The sequence below is a fragment of the Falco cherrug genome, chromosome Z (assembly GCF_023634085.1).
Source record: "Falco cherrug isolate bFalChe1 chromosome Z, bFalChe1.pri, whole genome shotgun sequence".
Taxonomy (NCBI): Eukaryota; Metazoa; Chordata; class Aves; order Falconiformes; family Falconidae; genus Falco; species Falco cherrug.
Window position 1 is genome coordinate 21282988 of NC_073720.1, and position 27287 is coordinate 21310274.

The 27287-nt window shown below is 38.2% G+C and overlaps 1 protein-coding gene across 4 annotated transcripts in view; it reads right to left on the reverse strand.

Moving 5' to 3' along the window:
- Nucleotides 1-27287, reverse strand: part of PDE4D (phosphodiesterase 4D) — a 624925-nt gene that overhangs the window by 100539 nt on the left and 497099 nt on the right. For all 4 annotated transcript variants that reach the window (XM_027808274.2, XM_005432720.4, XM_027808288.2 and 1 more), the window contains 3 exons: nucleotides 13871-13907; nucleotides 8717-8790; nucleotides 7488-7537 (listed from right to left, as the gene is read on the reverse strand). In XM_027808274.2, coding sequence (XP_027664075.1) covers nucleotides 7488-7537; nucleotides 8717-8790; nucleotides 13871-13907 — 161 coding nt within the window. The remainder of the gene's footprint in view (nucleotides 1-7487; nucleotides 7538-8716; nucleotides 8791-13870; nucleotides 13908-27287) is intronic.

Below are 27287 nucleotides of genomic sequence, written 5' to 3' on the forward strand. Positions count from 1 at the left end.
TAGTGGAGTTTATCACACAAATGCCAGTGGGGGTCTGGTCTAAAAAGACAATAGAATGGAGTACTTTCTAGGTTCAGATATATCTTAGATTTTACCCACAACTGCAATATTGCCACCCATCAAAATAAATCTATTGAAGGAAGCACTGTACACCATGTAGACAAGCCATTTAGTTTTTAATCTTCCTTCCATTGCAACCATCTGTTCCAGTATGCAAAACCCTGAGATCAGTACCTTATACTAACTCTAAAACTGAACAAGGATGCAGACCACAAATACATTTGAATATTATGTAACAACATCTTAATGAAAGATGAAAAAAGCCTTTTGAAATGCCATCCCATATGAAGGACTACTGATCTTCTAATTGCATTCTAATTTGATCTATTAATAACAAGTTTAGATTGATTAATCCAACAAGTGGATTCCAGACTAGTGTTAATACCTTTAAGTTATGATAAAATATATTTTTCCTGACAAAAAATATGTGTTTTTCTTTTCCTTAGCATTTTTCTCTGCAGTTTCAAATGGCCTACTGAGTTTCAAAACTTGATGCCACTTGTGGATGCTTAAAAGCTGTGAGAGGTACCAGCAGCAAGAAAAAGCAACAACTGAAGAGAATAGTCCTTTCACATTGGTCTGTGTCATACAGAGCTCTACATAACACCAGCAAAATTCTGTTTTATTTTATTTTATTTGATTTGATTTAAAAGGAAATTACTTCTTTATAGAGGATGGGTAAGTTCTGAAAGAATGTTATAGACATGAAAGAGCAATAGAGTTGCATAGATGCTAATTAAATGAATACAAAACACCTGGATAATTAAGTCAGCTCTGAATTCTACAATGTTTTTTGTGTTAACTACTTCAATTTAATGTAAAATAGAGTATTAGGCCTGGGATGTGAGTTTGTAAGAGGCTTTTTGGTTTTAAATACAGGAGCTGAGTTGGATAGAAATCATAAAACGATAAATACTTTTTTATGCAATCGACATTGACAAATAACACAGGTGTATGTGCTATGGGTACCTTAAAAAAACCCACATTTTCATGTCTCCATTAACATGAATAGTTTAATGTAGGTATATAACCTTCCACAAAGTTTTCTTTCAGTTTGTCAGTTCCTGTCTCTTGTTCTACTACTCTTCATGTAGCATAAAATCTACACCAAACAAAATGTACTATTTTTTTTGTCTATATGAGAAAACAGCTGTAATGAATATGACTGTCTTCACACAGTTCACATAAAGGAGGGATTTCAGAAGCATTCACAGAAGTTAAAGGGACACATTTAACTGACTCTTTAGTAAAAGTTCTAATACTTCTAGATGTCTGTATTGAACATATATCCCCTAGGAAGCAAACTGATGTGGACCGGCATGTGTATGTCAGTGACTTTTGTGCATATAAAGCACTTTTAATGCTTTAATTCAGCTACTGCTGATGTACACTTTTAACCTGCTGCAAGGCTGCAGATACATATCTGCTAATTTCTCAAATAACAGATGGCATTTACCACAGACTGAAAGATGTGAAAACGCTACAAATCACATTCACACTAGAAAGTATAAATGTCTGTGATATTTATCCTGAAATTAAAATAATTATTTGAGATGAGTTAAATGTGTTCAAAATATCTGTAGGTGTACGGATATAAGCAAAAGTACAAAGAACAGAACATCTACATATCATTCAACATACTGCACAAAGAACCAAGGCCATTTTATTAATAACATGCCCCTTTGAAACCACGGTGTCAGGCTTCTCCAGTGATTCAGGAAAGAATCCTTTACTCAATAAACTTGAGGGAGGATTTCAGAGCATTTTACCTCACCTCTGCCCAGAGTTTGGCAGTGCAGTTTACTGTGGAATACTTGTCTGTAATAAGATAAAAATATGTTCGGTGGGAAAATTGAGTAAGAGTGGGAAGTTCTCATTATAAAGGTAATCCTGCTGACTAAATCTAGGAGAGTGATATGTACACTGCAATTATGTCTTGAATACGGCATGCTTTGTATATCTGCCTAAATCTGGGTATGAAATCTGAAGTCTTTAGCACTTTAAATGTGACACTGATATTATGTTATGAGTCTTCCTTTGTTAAAAAACTACAATGTTCTTTATTTTCAAGTATCTGTCTTCATAGACCTTAGGATCCCACCAATCCCATATACCCACTCCCAGGCTAGTGGCAGTTACCCCAGCATCGCATGAATCAACCTCCGTAAGGCATGCACTTTTGCTTTTTCTTTCTTTTGTTCTCCCATGATCTCATGTTTACTTTATCCCCTGATGTGCTCTGGCAGAATCGGGGAATAATAGACAGGGAAGAATAAAAGACATTTGGATTACTGTGGACATCTCCATGCAGTGGTACACTGCACACTCCAGTCAAACCCTGGAAGAGTTAGCAGGGTATGCAACACTTTGCCTTTGGGACTTTTGTGTAGTTTAAAGCATATTACATACCAAGAATGTTACTTCTTATTGAACAAGAACTTACTCTATTTTAATTCCATCCTGTTATTCAATAAAATCCTTCTATTACAGAACTGGTATGAGTGACACTTACACAAAGGTATACACACTCACAATAATCTATTATTCCAGTGCAATTACTTGTGACCTACTGATTTTCATCACCTTTGTTTTTTCTTGTTATGCCCAGCTGCTTGTATTTAGAAGGAGTTTAGTCTGTATGAATATAGATGTTTATCTTACCATAGAGATATTTAGGTGTATCATACTGAAAGACAGGAGGCTATTCTTTAATTTATTAATTAATATTTAATTATTAAATAAAGATTCATTACACTGCCAATGTAATAACAAAAAAATCTCTAGCAAAAGTCTAGTAGATCCCATTTCACAACCATAAACTTGATTGGGAAACCTGAAGCTAATCAAAACAAATCATGAAATGTGTGAGATAAAGCCCATGAAAAACATGCAAGAATTTCAATTTAATTAGAAGGTTATTGATTTCTGCTGGATTTAAGATCAGAGCCATGTATGTAAAGAGTGTAACTCTAGTCCAATAAAAAGCAATCAAAGCATAGAGTAGTCATTTAATTCTGTTAGATTTGTAATCTCATAATCTTTGCAAAAAGTTTATTTCTCTGGCACTGTGTTTTTTGTACATATGATAAAATCTGAAGTAGTTTTCCTGACACTGAGCCATATGCTTCCTACATTTTAATAAAGGAAACATGTAGCTTGTTACTGAAAAACTCCAAATATTTTCCTCTATTTGATGAAATAGGTTTGTGACAGGTTTTGATGCAAAATCATAAAGTGTAGTAGCTTCTAAAAAGTACAATTTTTCAATTATGATTTATTTTATGATTAAATTACTTTTTTGTTAGATATACAAGTATTCACCTACAGGTCCTTTGGCACTGCATTTGTAATATAAAGGTCCTCTTATGTAATTACATTTAAATCCACTTTAAAGCTATTACTATGAATTAGGTATTGTCTATCTAATGTATGTATATATTAATGAGTCAGACCCTGTGTCTGTGATTTCAGGTTAACTAAGACTTGCCAGTTAATCAGTAGTTGTGATAGTACTTGGTGGTTGAAACTTATTCTTTTGGGCAAACTTGCCTCCTTCTGCATGCAGAATCTTTGCACATAAAAGCAGCTTCCAGACTGAGTTTGCAAATTGTCATTAGTAGACAGAGAAACTGTAAGATCTCTACCAGTTTTAAATCTGACATGTATCAAGAAAGACCTTATATGGTTCCTTCCTAATTAAAATTATTCTGATTTAGAAATGCAGATATTAGAACTCTAGTAATCAAAAAGGTATCTAATTTTTGCTCACTTTTTTATCAGTCAAAAATGAAAACTTGCAAGCTCAATTCTTGAGCCACAGCAGTTGTGGTTTGTTTTTTTTTTTTAAATTATTATTTTATTTATTTATTTATTTATTAAATGAAACATTATAATTTACTGGTTGTGTTAAAGGAATTACTATCAGCTTGAAACACTGTTCATATCACTGCCTGGAAAATGTGACTCATAGTGAGAGGAACCCCTCTTCTGGTTGAAGCACAGAACAGCACATAAGGAAGCACTGTACAGCAAAACAGGGAGTTATCCCAGACTGCTCTCAGTCATGGGAGATGGCACTTTCAGGGAGCAATTCATCTCCCTGTAAAGAAAACATCTAAATTAAGTCACTTTGCGTGCCTGCTTATTCACACTGACTATAGATAAAATAGGTATCTACATCCCAGATGTCTAAAGCAAGTTAAGAAATGCGCCATCTAAGAAGTCTGTTGTTACATGAAAAGCTCCCACCTCCTACCCCCTAATTTGCAAAAGGAACACTCAGCATGCTATAGCATACTTGGCTGATACTGAAGAACAAGTATGCCATTGATATTCATTACCGTCCTTCAACACAGTTTCTAAAACAGATATATGTGGATATATGGAACAGAACAGACCATATTTTGATCGTGGTTTACATATTTACACTGAAAACTGGCCACTTTTTTAATTTTAAAAATTTAATTTAAAAAAATTTTAAGGCCACTGTGGTTGCTGTTGCTTCTAAGAATTTAAACATTTGATTCCTGTGCTGTTTCACTTCTCAGTTCCACAGTTTCTTACTTTTTGCTAATGCATTGTCTCCTACAGTCATGTCTCAGGGTGAATCCTTAAAATAGTAAATGGGAGAATTTTGCCCTTGCTGTTTTAGTCACTTGGTTTTACTAAATCCGTTTTTATTTTTCCCTTGAGTTTTTCTCCGTATCTTCTGCAGCAGTTTGCTTTTGCTACACTTTTGCTTTCTGTGATCATCCATTTTCCTCGGTTGTCTTCCCAAAGACACTTCTTCCAGGAAGCTTAGCAACATAACCTGTCCATCCATCTTAACCTTCTTTTGCTGGGTTAGCATTGACATAGTTTAGTGATGCTGTGTCTTCCAGTTACCTAGTTTTCACACTGGTGACCAGCTCTCATTGAGTTCGCTAGCTGAACCATCTGTGTGATGTGATGGGGCTCTACCTGTCTGGTGTATTGTTCTGGATACTCCATGACATGAACTCCGAGACCAGCGCAATCAGTAGGATTTCTCAGCAGGAAGGATCTGCACAAACTACCTTTCAAATATTCCCCAGAATAATTCAAAAAGCTTATCTGAAAGGGTTTTCAATCATTCTGTGGAGAGCAGGAAAAACTTTGTAGTATGTCTTACTTCTTGGTATAGCGCTGTAGTGCAGCATGCTTTACTAGGATTTTATATGCCTGAAGAAAGCACCTATGCATACCTGTGCTTATGCCATGAAATTTGTTGCCATGGAAATACCAAAAACAGTCTATGACTAAGAACAGACAAACCTGTTCAGGCAGAATAGTATCTAGCCTTTATCTCCATTCAACAGTCAAAATGAATTGTAGCCATTTTCATGCTTTATAGTGGCTTAATATCTTTCCTGTGTCATTAAAGTCTTTTATCCACTTATATCCAATGCATGCAGACCACAGATCACCCAGTTCAATGCATAATTTGGGCACAGTAATTCCAGCAGCATCTCTAAGAAATCAGATTAAACTAAATTAGATTAAATTATCCTTACTATTATTTGCCTCTTCTTGCTTCCTTTAAATTTCTTGACAGAGAAGCATTTTCTAGATTAATTGCAGCACTGACTGCACCACCTTCCTTCTAAACAGTAAAATTTCAGATGATTTATTGCTTCTGACATGTAGAGTGCACTCTGAGGATTAACTGAATGGAAACCTTCAGATCAGGAGTAATTTAAAAAGAATAGCAGCACCTTGCAGCATGTGTCTTGGATCCTGCTGTCTAACCAGCTTCTCCTGCTGGGAAAAAAAAGCTGACCTCAGGCAAACAACTGTGGGACAGCACATAAGGTAGGCTCACTCTGTATTCACATACATGTATCTCTTCTCTTCTGGACATCAAATATCCTTTTACTCTCAGGGACTTTACTGTGTTAAAGGCTTTATAAAGTTAGTCCCTTGGAACCAAAGAAAAAGCCCTATTTTCCAGTATCTCTATCTCCAGTTAAGATAACGGACTTCTGCGCGACTATACTGTGAGACAAATCCTGCAATTAAAAATAGGTGTAACATCTAGCAGTAACCAAAAGTCTCATGGAGAGTTATTTGAAACTGATGCAGAAGATTACCTTGTAAAGGAATACATTAACAAAGGATTATGATTATAATTGATCTAAGCATTTATCTGTCTCCCTTTCCTATATTTAATTACCATGAACTAAGTGTGATCGCAGAACATTCCTAAGGATGCTTTTCTGCTGATAGAACAGATTTAAAGATTTAGCCCTCCATTCCCTGATGAGTCCTACACACATATTCTCAGATTACATTATGAGTTCCTAGGAGAATAAAATTGTACAGAACTGCCAAGACTGGATCTTTTAGAGGTAAATATGAGCACTGTGTGAGGCTAGAAAAAAAACACCCTAATGTTAACATACTCCAGAGCCTAAAGACAGAAAGTATTGAACATGGTAAAGCCACATTTCTCAAAAGAACTGAACCTTCTTCCTTGGGTTACAAATCTATTATACAATTAAAAAGATATGCTATTTTGAAAATTCTGGAAAAATTAAGTTTTTAGTTTAAATGATAAATTTCCTGTTTAATAAGTGTCTGTATACTTTCATCAAGAGGCAAAGCAAATGCTTTTTCAGTCTGCCGACACACCATAAAGAATGTAACTATAAAATTAAACAGTGTAAGAACACATGGATTAACATGATGTAAAAAATATGAGGTCAAATAAAGTGTGTTCCCATAAAGATGTCCAAGTCCAGGTTGCCATAATATTAACCAAAAGTGCCACAGGGTAAACTTTTCAAAAGTGTTCACAAAACTTACAATGCTGATCCTTTTTCAAGTTGATGTTTCTTTAGAAATAATAGTGTTTTTTACAAGAAATAATAGTGTTTTTTACAAAGGAATTATTGTTATCTTATGCACCTACAAATGTTACAGAAATAGAATTTACCATCCTAAACCAGAAAAGTCAGTTTTGAAAATTTCTTCTAATTGCCTAAGGGCTTGTAATGTAAAGACTGCCTCGGTATAGTGACAGAACTCCATGTCCCAACTCCCAAAGGAAAGATCAACGTGTTCCTCATACCAATTCTTTCTGCTATATTTCATTGCAAGAAGTTACTAATGAAGGTAATCATGATACAGCCACACATTGGTAGGGGGAAAAGAATATCTGGGAAAGAACTTAAATTTAAACCAAGATAATAAGACAGAAATCAGAAAGCTAACATGATACAACACCAAAAGTCATCAGTTTGAGTCATTACATTACTCAAATCTTCTTTAACACATACAAGGATATGAAACAACATAGAGATATTATTATAAACTGTAGTTTTCAGTGAGGTGTCTTTAGAAATAAATGATAAATTTAGAAATCCATGATGGTTTCAAAGAGGAATTTTAGTCATATTAATTCTTCTTACCTGTTATGGTTGCTTTGTTAATAGATGGTTGGTTACACATTGGTGATCGTCTGTTTAAAAGAAAGGAAAAATAGGTATATGCCTGATAAGCTCACAGATGATTGAAACCTGAAATAATGTAACAGAAAACACATTTCCTTGGACTGGAATTCCCTGGTATTGCAAAATAAACAGTTTGTTTACAACAGGTATTTCTTTCTAATGTAGAAGGGAATTCACAACTCACCCTGAAAACTTTCTGCAGATTGGGAACTCCAAGAGAGGAATATTTTAGGAATTTGCAAGTTCATAAAAAACCTGCCAAATCATACCTAGAGCTTATATGTATCCTGAAGTTTACTAATATACAGTTACCATTATTCTAACACAGCTTGCAGTTCCCACGCTCTCTCACTTGATTTTTTAAAAAAAATCTTTTTCACTCTATTATTTTGCATATACCTTTCACAATAATCTTTAAGGCAAACAGCTCAGTGGACTGCTTTGCCCACTGAAGACAGCTAGAAGTTGCTGGGCTGACATAGCTGTGTAAGGATGTGTGAATGACTGCAAGCAGGGGCCACATAGGGTCTGCATATTCCAGCCCAGGAGGCTGGAAATATCTTTTACTGGCACTGCATATGAAATGGTAGGCAGCTGTCTTTGGAATGCTAATTACTTCTAAGCTCTAGGGACACATATTTCGGGTGTGGGAAACGACTTCACTACAAAAATTGCCAGTGTAACTAATGCTAATGTTAACTGTGATGCTGTAACACAATTGGAGAAAGATCATATTTATAATGTCTCCTTTATAATCATGAACTACTGTGGATAAGTGGGATGTCATTATCTTGGATGAGTTACGCAGAGTTCTATGTTTAGATCACGCAAGTAGGTCACAATGAGTGTAGCTGTCTGCTCGCTTTTGTTCATTTGCAAGACTCAGATTCTGCCTGAATGGTCATCTTTGAATGATCTTTGACATATGACTAAGTTATTGAAAATTACACAAATTGCGCAAAACCACTCCAAGGTTATACAAGGATGGCAATGCAAGAGAGACTAGTAGGCAAGAGGATTGTTGTCTCAGCTATCAAGTATAGCATCTTCAAGGCAGTAATAAGCTCATTACTCATCCACATGTTTGGTGGCACAGACTGAAATCTGTTAACATCTAACTGTTATTCTTACTTTACTTTTAAGAAGTATCACTGCAAAAAGTTCAGTGGCCAAAAACTGACACTCACTTGCTGGGTGCTCGATCTTGTAAATTGGTTAATGCAGCAAAGTTATTCCGTACAGTACGCAGGCTGGCCAGCACCTGGAACAGACAAAATGGTTTCAGTCTAAATTCCTGCACAGGTGAGACTGACTTGTCTCTGCTCCACTGTGCTGAAAGAAAAAGGAAAGGACATTGCAAAACAACTGTAAAAGGTTTTCAGGGTTGGTTTGTCTGAAGCCTTTGAACATTATTTAACAATAACACGTCTGCAATACAAGGACAATAGTTTTTGTTGGGTTTTTTTTCCTCATGAACAACTCATTATTTGTGTAAAGGCAGACTTACTTGAAAAGGAAGAAAGCTTTCACAGAATACATAGGTTTTTGAAATGACCATAAAAACATTCATGTTTGGAAGAGAATAGCCCATTCAAGCCTAATACTTTATGCCTAAGAAGTGATTACAGAGTCCTCCATTTGCAGTACAGCCCCCACAAACCTCAAAGGACAAAGGGAACATGATTGTCTAGGCTTCCAGGAAAATTCAAGTGGTTCCCTTAAGGGGTAAAGTTGATTTGGGGACCTAGTGCAGAGGGGCAGAGTAAGAGGAAGGTATCACATCAACAGGGGAGAAACGTCTGCAGGCTTTTACAAACCTTGCACATTGGGAAAGATGAGATAAATGAACTACCCTTTCTGACCTAATTTCACGCAAGACCACAGCTAGTGGAGGCAGTAGAGGAGCAGTAGAGGAGCATCGTCTTGTTATCAGTGGTGTAGGCACTCTTCTGAATGCAGTAGGGTAAATGCAACACATTTTGTACTATGTAACGGTAATAAGATGCACCTCACCAACAAGGGAGAGGCATTTCAGCTGGTCAGAGTGGAACCACAAGTTCTTTGGAACCAGACAGGGAACGGGAGGAAGCAGCAACACTAATCACTGGTATGTCTTTGCAGGAGTTGGCCATTGTTGTTTCTCAGCCCAGAGTGGGCTTGTTCCCTGGCGAACCCCTCCTAGGAGTAACAGGTATGAATGGGAACTTGGGTTGCAGATGTCTGCATCAAGGAGGATACAAACATCTTTTCATAGCTCCTGAAGCTTATACATGTGGTAGGAAGGGGGTAGGAGGCTGAAGAGAAAAGAAGAATTCAGTGAAAGCTTGTAAAAGACAGAAAATACTCAGGAGATAATAATGATTGGCAGTGTTCAAGCTCAAGGTAATTCCCAAATGAGTTAAGATAATAAAAATACAAATACATGTGTTGCCTAATTAGACAGTATTAATTTAATGATGTTTTCCTTTCTAAAGATCAGGAAGCAAACTCATATATTTTACATTCATCACAGAATAAAAATAATTGTATATGCCATCAAATTTGCGTGCCCAGGGTACAGTTGACACTAACAAATGTTGTATGTAGATCTTGGATTTACAGATGGAAATCAGGCATAAACTGAGCAGAAAGGGAAAGAAGATCTTGGAGTTCAAAAGTTCAAAAATGAATACATAAAATGCAAATAGAAACTGCTGAAGTATGAAAATATTGTAAATGGAAAGGATGAGATGGAGGTGGAAGGAGAAGGAAAGCATAAATGGAAAAAAACGTTGGGCCTACTAAGGTAAGACACACACTTTAGTGACTGTAGTTCAGTTTCAATTCTCTTTGGTCAGTCTGCCTAGCTTCAGTTTATGTGTGCCAGGATGCTGAGATGGCTTGTATATGCTCTTATTATCAAAGATACATATTTATGTGGCTCCCAGAGCTGTCTCAGGCCAAAAAATGTAAAAAAAAAGGCCAAAAAAAAAAAAAGTAGTTAGTTTTGCCAGCTGCAAGTTTCTACTTGTCCTGGTTTCGGCTGGGATAGAGTTAATTTTCTTCTCAGCAGCTGGTATAGTTCTGTGGTTTGGATTTGGTGTGAGAATAATGTTGATAACACACTGATGTTTTAGTTGTTGCTGAGCAGTACATACTCTGTATCAACAACTTTTCAGTTTCCCTTGCTCTGCCCGTGAGCAGGTGCACAAGAGGCCAGGAGGGAGCAGAGCCAGGACAGCTGACCCAAACTGGCCAAAGGGATGTTCCATACCATAGAATGTCATGCTCAGTATGTAAAGCTGGGGGAAGAAGGAGGAACGGGGGGACGCTTGTAGTGATGGTGCTTGTCATCCCAAGTAACCATTACACTTGACAGAGCCCAGCTTTCCTGGGAATGGCCAAACCCCTGCCTGCCCATGGGAAGCGGTGAATTAATTCCTTGCTTTGCTTTGCTTGCATGTGCAGCTTTGGCTTTACCCATTAAACTGTCTATCTCAACCCACGAGTTTTCTCACTTTTACCCTTCTGATTCTCTCCCCCATCCCACCACGGGGGGGAGCGAGTGAGCATCCGTGTGGGGCTTAGTTGCCAGCCAGGGTTAAACCCCGACGCTACTCAATAAGCCCTGCTGGACTCAATTTTGCTGTATATGCAGGTGCACTGGGAATTTGGAGCGTGCACAAAGGTAGCCAAGTGGCTCCTCAGTGGTTCCTCAGGTACAGCTATGCTTATTAGCTCTGCCTCTGCTGGACTGCCCTGAATGACTCCGTACCTGCTGTGCAGGGATGAGTTTCAGAAAGGTTAGTAGGCTAAGCAGATGCCAGGTGAAAAAATGAACCTAGCTGAGGTATGTGTTGGATCTGAAATAACAGGACATTTAGCATGTGAGGTGCTGGCGAAAGAAGTGTACAGAGCTGCAAGGCTGCTCAGGGCCAGACTCAGATTTGTGTGCAAAAAGCAACCAGTCACCTGCAAGCCTCTTTAGGTTTAATCCTTAAGTAAATAACATTATTTTCAAAATAAAGTTACATACAAACAGTTGCAACTGCATTAAAACCTCAAACTTCTTTAATTATAAAAACAGTACAGAACTCATCCTTAAATTTCAAATCACTCAAATGATTTTATTTTTAAAAGCAAAATTCTATGAATAATGAAATTGCAGCAGCTGCTGTATATTACAATATAGGGAAATGCAACTAAAAATATCCTCATAATAGATTTTTTTTTATTTTAGCTTACAAAATTCCATTCTGGTAAAAATAGTAAATTATCTTGTCTTGGAGCCAGATTCTATGTGGGGGACACAGCATGCCACCATGCCTCCAGTTAACAAATGCAGCCACACTACCATGGTGATGTGCTGAATAGAAACTGAAATGCTAAAATTGGATCTATTACCACCAGGTGGCTCATGATCAGAGGAAACAAGCTTCCTGATCAGCTGAAGAAAATACAGATGATTTGAAATAACTGGAACATGTGTTCCATGTGCCCTGATCTCCTGCCGCCAGGAAACCCTGAATGGATTAAAATGGATTTACTGTTTGCAATGCAAAAAATGCACATACGTGGTGAAATATTGCTCTAGGAATATATGAAAAGGGTAGTTTGTATGATGCATAGACATTTTACTGGCATATGGGATCCAATTTCTGAAGTCCTGAGCGAGGTCCTAATACTGCTAATGTAACTCAGAGGGATGGGCCCTGTGCTTAGCTGCAGATGCAGCCTGTGATCGGGCTCCACTGAGAGATGGGATTTTGCATATTCAAATAATCTTTAGATAAGGGCTACATTTTTCATAAAAGTCTAATCAGATGTCACTTCCCCTCTATTAGGCATGGTCTCTCAACAGCATCTCAATTCCCCCTGTGTCAGGGAGTGTGACATGTGATAACTCACCTTGCGAGTGCTCTTTTTCTTGTTCGATGCAAATGAAACCAGGCTCATTTAAACCACTGCTAATAGGATTTTTGCACTGAAATACTAAAGCTCTCAAATAATCCATTATGGCATGTTGGTGCAAGTAGCAATAACATTCAACTGCTCCTGCTTTAATTGCTAAAGCATGTCAATCAACGCCAACAAGAATGTGACACTACCCTTAAAACTGATAGAGTGCTTTGTCCCAGCAAAAAAAATATCCATAAATGGTGTGTAATACTTGCTGGTTTTTTAGACATATTATTATGTGTCTTATCTATATGGCATAATTTGTAATAAAAAATCAGATGACAGTGAACATGAACTATAGAAAATATTATTGTATCGCTTCACCACCATAAAATTTGTATTTTTTTCTGTGCTCAAGACTTAGGATTTTTATGTTTCCCAAGGTACTAAAATCAGAAGTGGTTTTACTTTTTCTTTTTCTTGTTTTTCCTGTACTTTCTTGCCTGCCAGTATTTTTTCCAGTACATTTACCATTTGAGTGATCTTAAAGTATTCTTAGAAAAGGCCCTGGCTTAGTATTACCTCTGCTAATAAAAGATGAAGGTGTTCTTCATATTAAGGATTTGACCAGAGAGCTGTATAAACACTGTATCAGTTTACAGTATAATTAAACATATAATAACCTATTAAATTAATATTAATTGTTTTAACAGCTTATCATTAGACCAAAGCAACCTGCATATTCAGACTCAGGTTGGACACCTTATTCTTGTTTGAGGCTTCTGGGTGACTCAGCCTTTCTCTTTCCATTCACCTTCAATCACATATGATTTCCAGATTTGTTTTTTCCCCCTGTAGTTACACTGAATTGACTTTCATTCCTATCTATTACAGTGTAAAACCTATCAGCATGAGTTCAAGAAATAGCAATGTAAAGTTTTCATACATGATAAGGCACGTCTATTGCTAAAAGTTGTGGAGTTTCAATCTAAATGATATGGAATTTCGAGCTGATATTTTATAAAACAGAATCTGAATGGAAAAACCAAACAAATAGAGATGATTTTGTAAAGGAACATAAGTATTCCGGGTAAAACTTATCTCACATCTAAAAATTACCTTGTATTGCATGCATAAAAAATGTTCTAAAGGAGAAATTGCAATGATAAAAAGCAGGAGAATAACAGAGTACAGATTTGTCTTCATCATGCTTGTCTGCTACAGTATTTGAAAATGCATCAGTTAAAGGTGTTTATCGCGTTGCACTTCAACTTTTTAGATAATCAAAAAAGAGACGTACAGACAACAAGGGTGGGAGGTTTTGACTTCTGGTTTAGACAATTGTTTTTTCCCATTTCAAACAAACGTATCTTATATAATAGTAACAATGGAAAACATGTGGTTTGGCCATTTAGCCTTTAAATTGCAAGATTGTGTGAGAAATATGGCAAAATTGTGCCTACCTGAGCAAATGGTGTCACAATCAAGTCATCTCCATGTCTGAAAAAATGAGCAGAGTTGTAAATTAGGTATTACTGAACGTTTGTCACACTACTGTAACAGCAAGAAAATAAGGTTTTACAATGCACTGTAGGCAACTCCAGTTTTATTCCTCTGCAGTTACTCGCTGCTGCTGGCTTTACACATTCTGTCAAAAGTATGTATCAACTTAGCTATTGCCCGACTGCCTGGCATGTCTATGGGATGGCTGATGACCCAGCTGCGGGTTGGGCAGGTGACCAGCTGCCTAGGATTGCAGAGATTTCATCCCAAAGAATGGATGTGAAAACACCAAAAGTGACCCCATCGAGGGTTACCAGCAGGTTTGTGAGTACTGGAGGGGTAAGTCACTGCAGATGGTTGAGCACTACATCGCAGACGAATAAAAAGCTAGTAAAACTTTCAAACTGACTCACACTTCTATAGCTATTGGGGGTGTGACAGAGTATGTGCTGTTGCTGTGGCAACCTCACCCACTCCAGGGGTGACTATGGGCAAAATGCCGGGATGACGCACTGTAGGGGAGAAGGGAGGAAGGGCAAGAGGGTTTCCTTCTCTTCAGCACTAAAACCTGCCACTTCAAATGGTTTCAAAAAAATACAGTCTTGTAAATACAAGTAGGCTGAAGGGCTGTTGAGCTTACAAGTAGCATCTGTAGCACAGAGGATATGGAGTCAGAGCTCTCCAGAGGACCACAAGGACAGGGAAAACATGGAGTTTTCTGTAATTTTATCTAGTATATGGCACCAATCAAGATGAAAAGAAATTTTCCAAAGACAAAAATCCAATACGACTCTGTTTTTAATTCTCCTGTATTTTTCTGCAGTGAATTCATTGTGGCAAATTACAAACTGCATCTTTCAGCAGAAATTACATTGCTTTGGTGCTATTATAATGTTATTTAAGTTTAAGCATAAAATACGAGTATTTAACAACAGATTTCAAGTCCATGAAAACCTAATCAGGAAAAGGCTTTCTGATAAATGGAGAAATATCATTTGCATTTGAATTGCTACAACATCTTTCTCATGATTTATATACTATTCACAGGTTTTTTTCAGGTATTACCTCATAAAAAAGCAGTAAGTACAACCAGAGAGCCTGTAAGGATGAAACAAAACTCCCCAGTATTCAGAATTATTATAATGCTTACTATCTGTGTAGCTGTTTTTATTACCATCTCATTTATCTGAAATAGAGAAATGGATTTTTACAGACCCTGTGGAAGAAATCTACACTTTTAACAAGGTCTTTGCAGGAGTAGTCGGAATTGTATTGCTTCAGGTGAAGCTCCAGCTCCAGCCTGGCTGCAAAGCACGTAAGCCTGATCCTCAAACCAAAACAGAAGAAACATGGGCACCATGGGAGGAATTCAGAGGCTTTAATTGCCCAATGAAGCCAAATCCAATGGGTTATTATAGACATAGTGGATCAGTTAGTGACCAGCTGAGTTTAGTACCTCTTCAAATTTTCATTGGGTCACGAAAATATCAGGAAATGCCCTAGACTATAATTTCTGATCAGGACTGCTTAATGAGTTACACAGCTACACAAAGGCTTCAGCAGAAGGATAAGCCACATCCGTCTTATCCTTTTCTCTCCTGTTCTCCACTTGAACAGATATAGTGTGAATATGGACACTATGTCACTTCCAGAAAAAGTACACTCTTTGTCATCAGATTCTGTGAAATGATATTTTCTGCTGTGTGACAGCCGGCTTACCTGTTTCTCAGTAAAATCTGTTAATTTCTTCCCTTTTATAATGAATATTTTACTATTTGTGTATAGATACTCCATTTTGTTTTGACACCTGAAAAGAGGCACAGCTGTGTTGAGCAAGAAATTCTGCATTAGTCACCTGAATGACTTCTGCAAAGGTGGAAGAGCCTAAAACTTCAAGTGAATTATTTGTCAGTCTCCCTCACACGTACCCACTTTATCTGTTACTCAGGTTGTTTAAGCAAGAAGCAAACAAAGCGTTGAGCAAATTCTTAGATATGAGTGTGTTCTCTAAGAGATCAAATTCTGCACAGAAACTGCATCTAAAATCAAAATGCAAACCCATTTTTTACTTATCTAGTCTAATTCCCACATGTGGAAATGTTGAAGGGGCCAAATCCTGGAGACGAAAAGGTTTACAAGTAGCAGAAGCACTGGACAAAGAACAAAAATACTTTCTTGTATTTTTCTACCTGTTTTCTATTGTTTCTACCTGTAAGTAAACCAGATAGAGGAGAGCTAGTTCTTTCTGGTGTCACAAGCACCTGTCAGTGGCAAACACTCTGAATGCCCAATATTCAAAACGACACAAATGCACAAAATATTCATCAGTGCTTCAAATCTGGAGGCAACTGCCACAACATAGGTATTAACCGTCAAAGTGCAGATTGGCAGAACTATGAAAATAGGGTGGGCCACCTTCTCAAAATCTCTTGTGGACTTCCTTATCAGAGGTGGTACTTTCTTGCTCTCCTTCCCACTCAGTATCCCTCTTTGCCAGCCTTTGAATGCTGAGGCAATTCTAAGAGGCAACAAATATATGTTTCTGGGATTTCTGTCCTGGAGTTTTTCTTTCCTTCTCTACAAAACAGCATGACCTCTAGTTTTCAAACTTCATTCTACTTGAGGTCTTGCTGGACTGCATTTCATTGGAGAACACTGATAAAATACTGTAGCTTGTTATTTTTTAGAGGAGGCATTATTAAGTACTGATTTAGTGCACTGAAATCAACCCACGGTTTAATTTTCACTTTTTAAATGCCCCTTGTGTCAAGAACAGCAATTCCAGATATTATCATTATTTTCGTCAAAGTGTCATACTGAAAGTACAGGTATCCACAGCTTTCACAAAGCAGTTTAGCACACACCAGACACACTTGAACAGAAAAGTAATTGCATAGCGTGGTGAGTAATCTTTAATCCACACTGGGTCAGGAAATCTGGAAAAGGTAAGAGTGCTCAAAAAGGGAGAAGACATGTCTAAAGTGGCTGTGTTATTGTTTTTGTACAGCAGAGCAAGAATGTATGATTCAATCATTGATTGCCATTGATCCATGGTGTACAGAGGTGTAGTAAACACTCCAGTGTATGAGTGTCCTGCTGTTTTCTTTTCAGACGATACAGAAGCTGATAGATGATTCTGTCTGGATTCTGGACAGGATAGTGCCACACATCTATATACAGAAGCAGCAACAGGGCGTGTAAATCCTATGCAAAACTTCACAAGCATCTACAGACAGAGCTGTTAATCTTTAGGGTTAGAAGAAATCGCTCACATCAGCGTTAGACTCCGTTAACTAGAATGCCTGGCGTACTTGTTCACATCTTCATTTTTCAAAGGAAAGACAGATTTGAAAGCAGAGTAATTTTCGCATAGCCCCAAAATTTAAAATGATTAAATCCCCACCATGAGAAGAGACTGCTGAAGCACACAACAGTCTACACGAGATGAATCACTGCTACATAAAACACAGGCTATATTTACATTAGAAGACCAAAGATTATGTAATGCATTGCAAGTTATTTACCATGTTAAAGTGATGAAGCCTGGCCTTCTGCAAATTTTCTGGGTTTTGCTTCCTAAACCTTTCCTATGGGACATACCTGAACTCACTCCATATAGCCTTTGAAGGTCCCCACCCCAGGGAAGAAACAGAAGTGCTATGCTGTCAGATGAACATGTTCAGCAGACTGTTGCCAAATAAAAAGTATAAAAATTCTGCTTCCTTTCTTCAAAATTGGCATTAATTTGTCTCTTCTATCCCTATTACAGAACAGCAATTAACTTTACCTCAACTAAAAAGGAACTTAGAGATGCATGCATTAAAAAACCAAAGAGAAGCTGGCAGGAAGATTAACACAAGCATAGACAGGGTGACTGCATAACCTTCATTTCTTAATTAAGTTGGGATAACCTAATATGATCATCTAATAAGAGGAGTAGCTAGAGAGAGATTCTGCAGACCTGTTATGATACTGTTAAAAAAGAGAGGGTGTTTTTTTAATGTGGTCAGAAAAAAGTCAAGGTACCCATTAAGGAGAAGTGAGTCCCAGAACTTAGAGACCACTAGAAATGTTAGTACTCGCCAGTGTGGAGCTTCGCAGGGAAGGTCCTGAATAAGGTTTGTCTTCCTAAAGGCCATACTAAACCCAGATTAAGACTTTCTAGACACATGTGAAGAATACCAAGCAAGTGATCTCGAGGAGATGTATTGCAGACAGGAGACATAAACAGGACAAATAAGTGCTCTGTCTAAAGAGGGGTGGGGAGAGGGGAGCAGGTATTTATGCCAATTTCAACATACCTTCTCATAGACAGCATATAGTCAAAATGAAATTCCTGGTTAATCTTGACACAATTTTTATTGCATAAATTATAAGACTAGAGGAAAGAATCTTGATGTCACATTCCTCCATTTGAATGAAAACCTCACGTATCTGCCCAGGGGAAGTACTGGCTGAGGATGCCAGTTGGGCTTTAAATCCAGCTGGCATAGTCTGTGTTGGATTCTCTGGCTACAAAGTTGGGACACAGACTATGTGAAAGAATAAAGCTGCCAACTGACTTTGAAAAGCCCTAGGGGACTGTGGCTGTCTGGAATTCCTGAACTGTGCTCCACAGCAAGAGTGAAGGCTTTTGTCACATTTTGTCACAAGGACTGACTCCATTTTTATAGAATTGTATTTGGGCATTTTTTGATTTTTTTGTTTTTAATATAGAAACATAGGAAACATAAAAGCAGGGAAAATCCATACTGTTTACATAGAAAGTACAAAATAAGAAGATGAACATGAAAGTAGTCTTGTATTTGAATCAGAAAATCTATTGCAGCCCACTTTTTCAGTGTAAGCATCTAAATTTGGATTAAACATTACATCCACTTATTTCTCTCATGTACAAGGCTGATTCAGACTTGCTGTCCAATAATGCTATAAATACATCTTAAATGAGACATGAGTGTTTTGCTTGCAAATATGCTGGAACACAAATATACTGGGTGCAAAACCATAAATGGAGAACAGAGAGTAGGGTGATTGTTTACCCTAATTGCTAGGTTGGGGTTTTTTTTCTGCCCCAATAACATTTTATACGTGAAGCCAAATAAATGCACAAAACCCATATGAATTAGGTATGCTGAAAAGACGCACATTGCTCAGATTCAGATTTTAGCAGCAATGAAATCTGATTCTAGACTGCACTCTGACAGAGTAACAGAAACGTTGTGTAATGATACTAGTCAGCAGAAGCTGTGCTCTAAGGACAGCAAGTGGGGTGGGGTGGCTGGCTGCTCCACACATCATCTGCCTTTGGAGTATCTGAATGGGATGGTCTGCAATACTGATTTGGCAGAGTCAGAAATCGCACTGCTCCAACTTAGTTTATTCTGCAGGAAAGTGCCTAAATCACATCACATCAATTTCTAAAGCCTTCAAAGACAATTTTCTAGTGCTAATATGAGACGGTCCAGGCCTGGCTCCAAAAGCTGAGGCTGACTGTGGTTAAGAGGCACCTCTCGATGTAGTGCCCACATTATGGGGTGTGACAGAAACTGGCTTACAGCTTTTCCCAGATACTCAGTGGGTTGTCAGCAATTTGCATCTCACTGAAAGGCTGAGCGCCATTTGGGGGTTGATCAGCCATCTAGGGCAGGGGCTAAAGACTATGACACTGTGCAGGGCGCTGGGTTTTAGGGTTGAAGGAGCAAGCAGTTGAAATTGTTGTTGGAGTCATGAGCTACAGACGAAGAGGCTGTTTTTCCCAGAGCACTTCTTTATTTCTGGGAACCATGTACCTTACAGGATCTTTATGAAGAGCTACTTGAAACCACTTGTTCTTTCACACAATAGACTGAAATTAGACCCTGAATGAAGCAGACTGTCACTAGCTACTGTCTGAGTGTTTTTGAACACCACATTTTTCTATAGCACTGTGCAGTTATGTCCTCCTGATACTTCTTTCTAATACAGCAGCAGAGCTTGCCCTAATTAGCCAAAAGTATTGCTGTAATACTGGGAGTTCTGGAGAGTTCAGTCTACTTAATTTCAATTGAGTTTACAATTGAGCTTACCCAGATGGAAGAGGGTTCGCTCAAAAAAGCCGCAGTTCCTGAGAAGTCAAATATCCCAGCCAAAAGAAAGGCTGGCTATAATAGTTCTCCTCAAACTATCTAACTAAGCAAGTTAGACTTAGGAAGACACACCAAATGGAAAAAAAACCCCAAACATTTCTCCAGCATAAATTTCCCTAGCAAATACTTCAGATGTGTTTCCAAACACCCCAATTAACTTCATACGGAACACAAATCAAGTTATTCCGCTACGGCATGTTGATGAAGAAAACAATACTTGTCTGCCTTATGATCAGAGATCCAAAAGACAGTTCAAAACAAATGTGGATTATTACACATGGCTAATACACACCAAAATATGCCATGTACATGTTCCTGGAGCTTTCCAGGTACAATGGATATTTTGTACAAGAAAGTACTTTAATTTTTCATGCTGCCTCTTTAGCATCTCAGTTCCTGAAGATACACTGTCAGGTTTGAAAGAAGCCTTTGAACACTTGGAATCTGCTCTGTTGAAGTCATCAGTGTTAGGTCACCCAAATTACAATCTTACTTCCAGTTGAACTGCATTAACACCCAAGGTGAGGAGCGCTCTAAAGACTTGGAAAGACAGAATTATCACACCAATTACAGACTAAATGGCTGAAAAGGAACAGTGAATACCAAAGTGTTTTTAAATCAGAATTTCCAGATTTAATCCAGGCAGTATCAGGAAACGTCATCTGGTTACCTCTGTACCTTACAGTGCATCACCAGCATCACATCACAGCTCCTGTGCTTTCAGCAGACAAGAAACAAGAGACTTTGCTGGGTGACAAGGGCAGATAAGTACATTTTAGTGATGGTGATCTGAACCAAGGCCCATCAAATCCAGAAGCTTCATTCAGGATTGCTGGATTGGCTAGAATCAGAATCAGCTGTCTAATTCAAAGAACAGGAAGTATTACTGTTTTTCTCAATTCCATGTAATATGCTATAGCAACACTATCAGGCTTCTTCTATCTCCCACAAAACTATCATAGCACATTTTGAAGAGTTCAAGATCAAGGCTTCTTGTGTTAGACCCAGCTACTTCCTTGCTCAGGAAGCTTAAATATTTTCCAAAGAGACTGCACTTGCACATCTTACTTGGGTAATCTGCCTGAGGAAATCATGTAGGTACTGATGTAGTGGGCCATCACAGAAGGATGCCAGCATGATATGCAAGATACAAAACCACTGGAAAGCTTAAGAAATCACCCCTATCATATTGCCCCTAACAGCCACCTAACTTCAATGCCTTACTCCTACCATAATACAGCAGATCATTTAGATGACAGAAGAATGGTGGACAGCCCTGACTAACTGGCCTGCATGAAGTCTGACAGAATTATTCAGTCCTAAAGGGAAACTTCCCTGAAGGGAAGAGCATGGACTTGTCAGACTGTTTCACACGTGTAGGTGGTTTTCCTTCAAAAACTAGAAGGCAGTCTGCCTGGGGGCGACTGAGGCAATGGCAAGGGAGAAGAAGCTACTGCAGTGCAGGGTCTAGTTTGTGTGTTGAAGGAGCAGCTGGATTAAGCCAGTGGATGTAGGACTTTAAACCAGAAAAGAGCTGAACTCAATCAGAAATGCCTGGGCCAATTCAGCAGTGCCATTGTTAGACAGTTCATACAATAGAAATCATCATTTAGCCCTAAGCAAATCTGTAAAACAAACAAGCATCAGTGACTAAAGGATAGTTTTGTTTTCTGCTCAGGTTAGAGAAAATTAGTGAGTGGGCGTGCATACATGACTAGAAGCAATCAAGTTAGTGTAGCTTAATGAGTTACTATTAATCGGTTTTGATTGCATTAGCTGACATATATAAATGCTTAGCTTGTTGCAAATGAAAATAAAATGTGTTACCTTGAACTGCTCTTAAGCAGCAGACATTTGGTAGCTTGCTTGTCCCTGCTCCAAATGCTTAAGTGCTGAGAACTGATACGATTGTCTTACTTCTGAAGAATGACTTTCCATGTGAATCTCCTACTGCTGCAGGCTGAAAAGTTTCCTCTCTAAAAGAAATTAGAGCAGAGTTGCTGAGAAGAGCACCTGTGCAAGGTAACTTCCCAGCCTGAGCAAGCTTGCTGTCAGCTAGCCACAGGAAGATTGTCGCAGCTTCAAGGTTTACAAAAAAGGGTCTGCTAACCAAATTCAAAGGCCCCTAAATGTACATAATAAGAAGAAACAAGAAGATGTTAAGGCAAAGAAGGTAAAATCGTCAGAATTTCAGATAGTCCATTTTCAGGGAACAAACTCTACACAGCAATAGTGCCATTGCAAGCACAGAGCATTTGTGCCCTGAGGAGTGAAACAAGATCTAATGTTCTGAGTTGTGAAACAAATTCAGACTGTGTACGCAGGTGATCACTGAGCTGGCAAAACAGTCTAAGAGACATCCCCCCCCAAATATTTGTGTCCTTCTTTACAGAGCTCACTTTCTCCACACTGCTGCCGTCCTTCAGTAAGGCACACACATAGAAAGCACACCCATCCTCCCTCCCTTCTGCTGCAGATCTGCGTAGCAAGCCCAGAGATGTGCTGTGATGTAGCCGAAATCTCAGCGAAGAACTGGGTTTGGTACCATGTTATTAAAAACGTGCCACCTCTGACTGAAGAAGTTTAGGAATTCAGTCTGCTTTGTTTAGCACAGGAGCAGTAACTTGCCATTTTGTTTCAAACACCCACTATTTCCAGAAGGGGGGTGGGGTGGGGGGTGGGGTGGGAAGTCTGACACCTTGAAAGTGTTTGAAGGGGAAGTGATGTGTTTAACAAATTAGGAGTTATATCTGGAAAATGATTGGATTTCAGCATTCAGTCACAAACCAATGACTCTGTATTGTTTAAACATAAGATATTAAACATAAGATAAAATCAGGTTTCATGTCATAAAAAAAATCCTCATTCAACAACCAAATAAAGGCATATTAGAACACCTCAAAATCTCTTGAATTAAAAAAGCAGATCAAATGAAGTCCTCTCAATCTGAAAATATTCCCTTTTTATTTACAACATAACTGATTTCCTGATCAACCAATGAATGTAGTGCAAACTTATTATTTGACCTTAAGCAAGCTGGATATTACTGAGTTCTTTGTTTTGGATTCCATTATTCCATTTGTAACATGTTCAAAACAACTGGACGGGACACAGTGGTATTTTTTTCCAAATGTTTTTTTCAATAACTCAGAAAAAGATTGTATCTGACTTACTAATTACTTTGCTTAATTTAAGCTGCAACCTGGAGATTTATTCAATTCTAAAGATCTTAAGAACAAAAAGGCAAAACCCAATGAAGCAAAATATTGGCCTGTTTTTCCTAAAGCCATGTAAGTACAGTTATTTCCATGGGAAAATGTCTCAAGCAATTTAATATTTTTGTTTTCATTTAAAATTGTTTCTAAGCTGAAAGACACAGAGAAAATGCATCTTAAAAGATTTTTTTAAAGCAGGCTGGACTTTGAAGTTTAACTGCCTCTTTTCAGCCAGTAATATCTATGATAGAGTAGTAACACAGGTTCTGAGAAAATAATCTGATAAATCATAAGGAATTTCATCAGCAGTGTATCTAGAAACACAGACAATTATTTCTGATTTGTTAAACTGAGGTGAAATTTCTCTGCTCAGTAAATGCGTATCTTTTGTGTTCTCCTAGAATCTTGGCCAGAACCTTTCAGGGAAAAGGGTGTTTTTCTCTGTAACTGCAGATGCATACTCACAGCCTTTTATTAAGAAATCCAGGCCTTCCTGGTTCAGAAACAGAAGAATAAGCTGCATCACTAGCAACTTGGCTTCCTGTTCTGGATGAGAAAAATATAGCCTCATTTCATGATTTTATTGGCATATTAAAGGCTCAAGTGAACCTTTTTTCACTGTCTGTGTTTGCCATCTTTGTCTGCCATTATTTTAAAGTATATTCTTTTTATGAATCTGATCCAGATTGAATACAATGTAAGTTTTTAAAAAGCTGAGCAGGCTGTCAAGAACTGGGAAATGTGTACAAGTTTACCTCAGAAATTCTCTTCTCTGGCAGTTGTTCCACCTGCCAGTTAAAGGGATATTTCAGCCCATTTGCAGCTTCAGGTCAGGACCAGACCTGCCAGTTACTGACAAATAAGGGAACTCCCTACCTTGGAATTTCCCTTTATTTAAGGTAACATCCACAGCCAGAATAATTCTGTTATTCTTTGCAAAATTACAGGTTATTTTGGCACTATTTTGGAAAAAGATACCCCCCCCCCAAATTAAAAATCCCACAACTATTTCTCTGGCTATAGAAGAAGGGGATAATTCATCCTGACAAAACAGCTCACATCTCTGTATGTCAGTATCCTTGTATATCAGACTACGGAAGTTCTTTTTATTCCAAAGTAGTCCACATTTGGGTTTTATTATTCAAATAGATGATTACTTTTGTGAAAAAAAAAAAAAAAAATTAAACCTGGAGCCAAGGTTTACAGACATGTTCAAATACAGCCTACAAAGTAGCTTGCCCTCAAGGAGAAGGCAGGATAATACTGTAATTATAGGGAAAAAAATCTGGAGTAAATTGCGTTCTCTTGACATTCATTTTACCTGTAGGTACAGGGATGCTACTACCTACAGAAGGTATTGGCAGAATAGCAGTAGGTTGGCCAGTTTAGGGAATGGGTGTATTGGTGGCCATTTGGGCATTTAGCAGATCACCAGGGCAATGACCCTGCAGCTTCCTACGGTCATTGTTCCATGGCTATGTTCTGATGCTTAAAAGATGGAAGCAAGGTTTAATAAAAATCAGTAAATTTTGTGTAATTATTCTGATTAGAACTTACAGTGATATTTCACCTGACTGGGGAAACAGTGCTGAGCCTCTCTAAATACATAAAACTTGTATATCAGACTATGGAAGATCTTTTTATTCCAAAGTTGTCCACATTTGGGTTTTATTATTCAAATAGAGGATAATAAAAAAAAAAAGAAAAAAGAAAAAAGAATCATAAAAAAGCACACCAGCTGCTTTTTTACTGAGTAAGGTTCAGTTGGCCAAGTCCTGGAAAGACCAGGATGTTGCATCTGAGCTGTGTTCGGTGACTTTGTGGAAATGGGAAAAGGGTGACAATAAACACTTAAGGAGTGTTTATTGTCAAATGGCTTTTCCCCTAGACACCTTCAGAAGATGTCGTCGACCTTAGACAGACTTCTGTACTGAGAGCTTCTTAGTCTTCTGGACTGGTTTGCTACACTCTGGTTCTGTTTCTTCAGGATCACAGAGGGACTACACATGATTTTGTTCCTTTAGAGTGGCAGTTAAAACATGGGCTCTGCCCCAGCCAGTGGAGTGCTTACTGGATTTTCTCTAGTGTTCATGAGAATGCTACTGATTTCATTGAAGAATCCATTTTTTAACCTGGTTAGAGACCTGGTTTTTGCTAAAAAAGAGATTGTCTTCTAAGCAGATTTCTCGCTCTATTAATCACAGCAGCGATTCCTTAGCAAGAAACATTAGAAGTGTAACTTTTTCTGCCTCTGTCTGCATTTGTCAGTTCTGAGCAGCAATAGCAGTTCCAACAGATCAACAATCAGGCCACCTCTGCAAGACACCCAGAAAGCCCCCTGCTTCACTGATGCCCTCGGACACACACCTGACAATTCATCCAGTACAACACTGATGATTTTGCTAACCTTGCAGCTAGCTTCTGTTACCTTTTTCCTGTTTTGCAACAGTGCTGTTTGAGACACACACACATACACCGCCCCCCCCCCCCCAACACTGACACCCCCCCCCCCCTTTATTATCCATCCTTTTAAACTTGTTTTTTTGTCTCTCATCAGAGATCCTGCCCTGTAATTCCTCATATTGGTTCACTCATCTTCACTGTCTCACTCATTTGCTTCTCTTTCCCTTGCACATCCTCTGTCTGCTGGAAACCCCATAGCCAGGTTTCACAATGCATCTGTGCGCTTCTGCCTTGGATTTTGCACTACCCTGTCTAAACCAGCTGCCTCTCACAGTTCACAGCCTTGAATGGCTTTTTCTCATCTTCTCATATCATCTTCATGTCCTGCTTTTTTTTTTCTTCTCTAGGACCATGTTATTTCTTCTGAGAACAAAAAATACGTTACTGACTCCCACTCCTTTTTATTTGTTTTTCCTTTCTTATCATACAGCTGCCTTTTCTGTGTCTTTCAGTGACGTAACTGCACCCACGTTTGTCTCACTTACCTTCTCTCATCTGAACAGCCTCGCACTTATCCCGTCTTTTATTCTTTTCTGTAGCTATCCTGGCTCCTCAGCCTCTCTAATTTTAGAATACTTTCTGCCTCCCCCTTCTCTGCCCTTGTTTCTGTTACTTTCCATCTCGACTCACTGAATGAAACTCCCTTTGGCTGGTCTGTGGGGTTTACTACTTTGGGCATAGGGACTCGCATTGTACCTTTTCCTGGGGATAGAATCCGACTGTATTAGTCTCTTGGTTATCATCTTATGCTTTGACTTTATGTTGTTTGTGGCAGAGCCCATCTTTTCATCTGGGGTTTGCAGAGAACTGAGCACAGCTGTGTTCCCCTCCTCGGCTGGAGCTGTTCAAATACTGACGGAATGATGAATTCCGTACCTTAGCACTGCCATCCACTGGCTGCCTTTTATCATGACACTCCGTATTTGACTGAAGTCTTCAAGTTTTGTTTTTTGTTCCATATGCTGCTACTGAAGTGGAATCTATTATTTTAAGCACGCTATTTGAGAGTAATGGAAATGCCAAAAATCTTTATGTTATATTCTTTCCAACTACGAGACGCATGCCTTTTGCCTTCTATTTTGCTTTACAAAGTGAAATACTGAGGTTGGTAACTTAAGTACTGAAGAATCAGGGGATTCTAGGTTTGTCTGTTACATAAAATTAATTCACTTCCATTACCTAAGTGATGTGTATGTTTTGTAAAATATTTTGCTTATGCTTAAGAAACATGCAGTACTTCCTCTTTCATTCCTTGGTTTTCTTTTACTTCATTTTGGTGATATAATCAAATTGATTATAATTAAGCTTACTGATATATGATTAAAATTCTATGGTTAAAACAACTTGCTTTTTACATTTCCTAATGTGCTCCCATCCTAAACAGTGGCAGGAATACTTAACATCTTGGTACAGCAGCTCCTCTATGACAGGAGACTGCGAAAATCTATCCACATGTGAGGTCCAATAAATTTTAAGATGTGTTTTAAGAACATTTTGAAAGGAAGAATAGATACAAATATCCAAAGCATAAAGTGTGCTCAGTGTTTCTGTAATTCAATTGTTTATCCAATTTA